This window comes from Eupeodes corollae, chromosome 1 (assembly GCF_945859685.1).
Source record: "Eupeodes corollae chromosome 1, idEupCoro1.1, whole genome shotgun sequence".
NCBI classification, from domain to species: Eukaryota; Metazoa; Arthropoda; class Insecta; order Diptera; family Syrphidae; genus Eupeodes; species Eupeodes corollae.
This window is the reverse complement of record NC_079147.1, coordinates 30,659,413-30,663,339: the sequence shown is the minus strand read 5'-3', so window position 1 is coordinate 30,663,339 and position 3,927 is coordinate 30,659,413. Positions and strand designations below refer to the sequence as shown.

Below are 3,927 nucleotides of genomic sequence, written 5' to 3'. Positions count from 1 at the left end.
GTCACAATATTAGTATTCTTTATTAGGCTTGATGTTGCTAGTTACAAAGACAATCTGTGACTGACTATACTTAAACTAACTTAATAACTAATTAACTAGAAGAGTGAGAGAGACATATAATTCATACAACATCTCCCTTTTGAGAATAAAAACAAATTATAAGAATTCATTACACAAATTGTTGCTATTCATAAAGTAAAAATAATAATCAATAAAACTGAAAAATAGACTTAACTAACTTCATGTCAATATTACAATTTTTATTTTTATTTTATTAAACTCAATTTACATTTTTCTTTTCCTTATTTTTTTTTTTTGTGTACTTATTGGTAAGTAGAGTAAATTTTATTTAATTTAATTAACATTTTTCTTCATTTTTCTTTTTATATTTTTACATTAATTAAGTAAAATCTAAAAAATAAAATAAATAGTTTTAACTTCATTTAAATCGCAAGAGTGGTAATAGCAATTCAATTTCAATTATTTCAATATTTCAATTATTTGATGTGATCTCTTGGATATGTAAACCTCTTAGGTGGAGTTGTTTTTCTGCCGAACCTAGTTGTGCTTGAGGAAGGCAGAATTTCCTCTGTGGGTGAGGTTTCCTCAACCTCATTCACAGCAGGAGTTGGATTTGATACTATTTCAGATTTTGTTTCCATTATATGTTGCCTATTTCGTCTATAAGTGTTACCTTGGTTATCTTCAATAACATAAGACTTAGGCTCTTGGCATTTATTTATAACTATACCAGGAGTCCAATACGACGTAGGAGTTTTCTTATAGTGTACTTTTTGTCCTTTATTTAATGGTTTTAGAGATTTAGACGTTTTATCGTATAAAGCTTTTGATTTTTCATTATTATTTTTTAATTCTTTTTCGACTTCTTGATAGTCTATTGATTTTGGAAGATAATTTTCTGACATTGCAGGTATTTTGGTTCGAAGCTTTCGCGACATAAGAAGTTCTGAGGGTGAAGGAAGGTTGCCTTTGGAAATTGTCCTATAATGTAACAAAGATACATACGGATCTGTACCTGATTCTTTACACTTTATCAAAAGTTTTTTAATGGTTTGTATTGAGCGTTCCGCTAAACCATTAGAACGTGGAAGATAAGGACTTGAAGTAATGTGCTCGATTTGCCAATCTTGACAAAAGTTTTTGAAATGATCAGAGTTATAGGGAGATACCGTTATCTGAAATCATTATTTGAGGAATCCCATGACGGGCAAAAATGGCTTTGAGCTTGCTTATGACGAATTGACTGCTATAACCAAAGTTTAAGTTCTCAATTTCTATGTATTTTGACCAATAGTCAACCACAAGCAAATATATTTGCTTGTTAAATTCAAACAAATCTGTACCAACTTTGTACCAGGGAATTGGTTGAATTTCATGCGGTTGTAAAGGTTCTTTAGGCTGAGATGAACGATGGCGCATGCATGTTTCACAATCGGTTACAATGTTTTGAATATAATTGTTAATATTTGGCCAGAAAACGATGTCTTTTGCGAGACTTTGACATCTTTGAATACCTAAGTGTCCTTCATGAATAAGTTTCAAAACTTCTTTTCTCATTGAAGATGGAATAACTATACGATTTGACTTTAACAAAATATCATCAATGACATGCAAATCGTCTTTGATCTTATAATAAGTCATGCATTCCTTAATAACAGATTTTGTATCCGATTTTTATGTATTTTTTAACCTTTGAAAGAATATCATCATTATTGCTAGCTTCTTTGATTTTTTGTAACCTTTCCTGTGAAACAGACAACATTGAAATCAATAAATTGCAATGAAGTGTTAAATCATTGTCAAACTCAGTTAGTGTTTTTTCTGACAATGGCGCTCTGGAAAGTGTGTCAGCGGTATACATATATTTTCCAGGCTTGTAAACTACCTGCAAATCATAAGACTGTAAACGAAGCATAAATCTTTGAAGGCGGGCGGGGACTTTGTATAATGCTCTTGTAAACAATGGAACTAGCGGCTTATGATCAGTTTCGACAATGACACGCTTTCCATAAATATATTGATGGAATTTGATACACCCAAATAGAATGGCAAATAGCTCTTTCTCAATTTGAGCATAATTTTGTTGACTCGATGTCAGAGTTGCTGAAGTATAAGCGATTGGGCTATTATCATGCGATATTACTGCACCTACCACACCTTTTGACGCATCGACTGAGAGTGTTATAATTTTGTTAGGGTCATAAAAGGTTAAAATTGGAACAGTAGATATAAGAGTTTTATGCATATTAAATTCTTTTTCATGCGCATCAGTCCAATGACATGCTACCTCTTTCTTTAAAAGTTGACGAAGATTAATATGTTGAACTGACAAGTCTTTTACAAAACTACCTAAATAAGTAACCATGCCTAGAAATCTTTGTAATTCAGAGACGGACGTAGGACGGGACATTTCACAAATGGCTTTGACTTTTGAGTCATCTGGACGGACACCATGCTGATTAAAAATATAGCCAATAAACTTGACCTCATTAAGACAGATTTTAGATTTTTCTTTATTGAATTTCAGACCAATCTCTCGAGCTCTTTTTAAAACTTTTTGTAAAATTATATTATGTTCTTCTAACGTAGCGGCATGCAAAAAAAAATCATCAATGTATATTTCAACACCATCTATATCACTAAAATGTTTAATCATTTCAGCATGAAAGATTTCGGGAGCTGCGTTGATTCCAAAAGGAAGACGTAAGAAACGATATCTTCCAAATGGAGTAATAAATAGACACAATTTGGAAGACTCGTCATCTAATGGGATAACCCAGAATCCTGAATTCGCATCTAACGTGCTGAAATATTTTGAACCACTTAATTTGGATTTTATCTCGTCAATATTTGGAAAAACAAAATGTGCTCTGAGAATGGCTTTGTTTAAATTTCTTGGGTCAAGACAAACTCTTAATTTTCCATTTGCTTTTTTGACTAAAACTATTGAATTGACCCACTCTGTAGGTTTTTCGAATTTAAGAATCACTTTTAAATTTTCCATACGGTCTAATTCTTCTTTAAGCAAATCTTTTAGAGCAAACGGAATTTTACGCGGGCAATCGATTGTAGGAGTTATATTTGTTTGGAGTTTCAAATGACATATATTTTTTAATAACCCTAGACCACTAAACACTTCACTATAATTTTCTAAAATTGATTTGCAACTAACACTCTTTGAAGAATTTATATCTAATACATTTTTAGAATAAGCTGAAAATTTAGAATTAGATTTATTAATGCATGCAAGTCTTATTTCATCTACCTTATTAATTAATTTAAGTTTAATGCATGGGTCTAGTCCTAGAACTGCATGACACTTCAGGTCCAAGACATGAAATAGAATCGAATATTGTTTATCTTTGTATAAACAATCCAACATTGAACAGCCGATGACGGGTAGTTGTTCTCCACTGAATGTCATAACCCGAGTTGATGATGATGTTAACTGTACAGAAGAGCAGCGTATTTGATTGAATTGATACAGCGACATAACGTTTGCTTGTGCTCCGGTATCAATTTGGCAATCGATGACGTGGTCCATTGTCTTCAGTGAGATTATCCATATGTTCTTTGGAGTTTTTATGCTTTGCTCTAAAGATCCCAAAAACAAAGCATTATCTTCGTCGTCTCCTTCATCAGCATCTACGTTGCGTACATATGCACTTTTAGAGTTTGTTGTTTTATTGAAACGGCACATCTTTGAGAAGTGATTGTGTTTTTTGCATGTATTACATTTTACACCAATTGCAGGGCATCGGTAGCGGTGGTGTTCTCCGCAGCGGGGGCAATTTTTTTGTGTTGAATTTGATGAATAACTGTTAGGATTTTGATTGTATTGGGCATTTGGTTTTGATTTTTGTGTATTTTGAGTGTGACTGTATTTGTTAGAGCGAAAACTGTTTG

General features: G+C 32.4%; 1 protein-coding gene across 1 annotated transcript; it reads right to left on the bottom strand.

The window, feature by feature from the left end:
- Positions 1 to 497: 497 nt before the first annotated feature.
- On the bottom strand, positions 498 to 3,721 carry LOC129953853 (uncharacterized protein K02A2.6-like). The gene is made up of 3 exons (XM_056067362.1): positions 1,712 to 3,721; positions 1,191 to 1,668; positions 498 to 1,147 (listed from the first exon to the last, which is right to left on the bottom strand). Exons 1-3 carry the CDS (start codon positions 3,719 to 3,721, stop codon positions 498 to 500), a joined length of 3,138 nt encoding a protein of 1,045 aa, XP_055923337.1.
- Positions 3,722 to 3,927: the final 206 nt, after the last annotated feature.

What these genes read in the sequence shown, in the direction of transcription:
- LOC129953853 (XM_056067362.1), bottom strand. Translation starts at nt 3,721, where the DNA reads ATGTGCCGTTTCAATAAAACAACAAACTCTAAAAGTGCATATGTACGC. An exon ending in ATGATGATATTCTTTCAAAG is followed by an intron (nt 1,669 to 1,711) that starts GTTAAAAAATAC and finishes TCTGTTATTAAG; the next exon opens with GAATGCATGACTTATTATAA. An exon ending in AATAATGATTTCAGATAACG is followed by an intron (nt 1,148 to 1,190) that starts GTATCTCCCTAT and finishes ACTTTTGTCAAG; the next exon opens with ATTGGCAAATCGAGCACATT.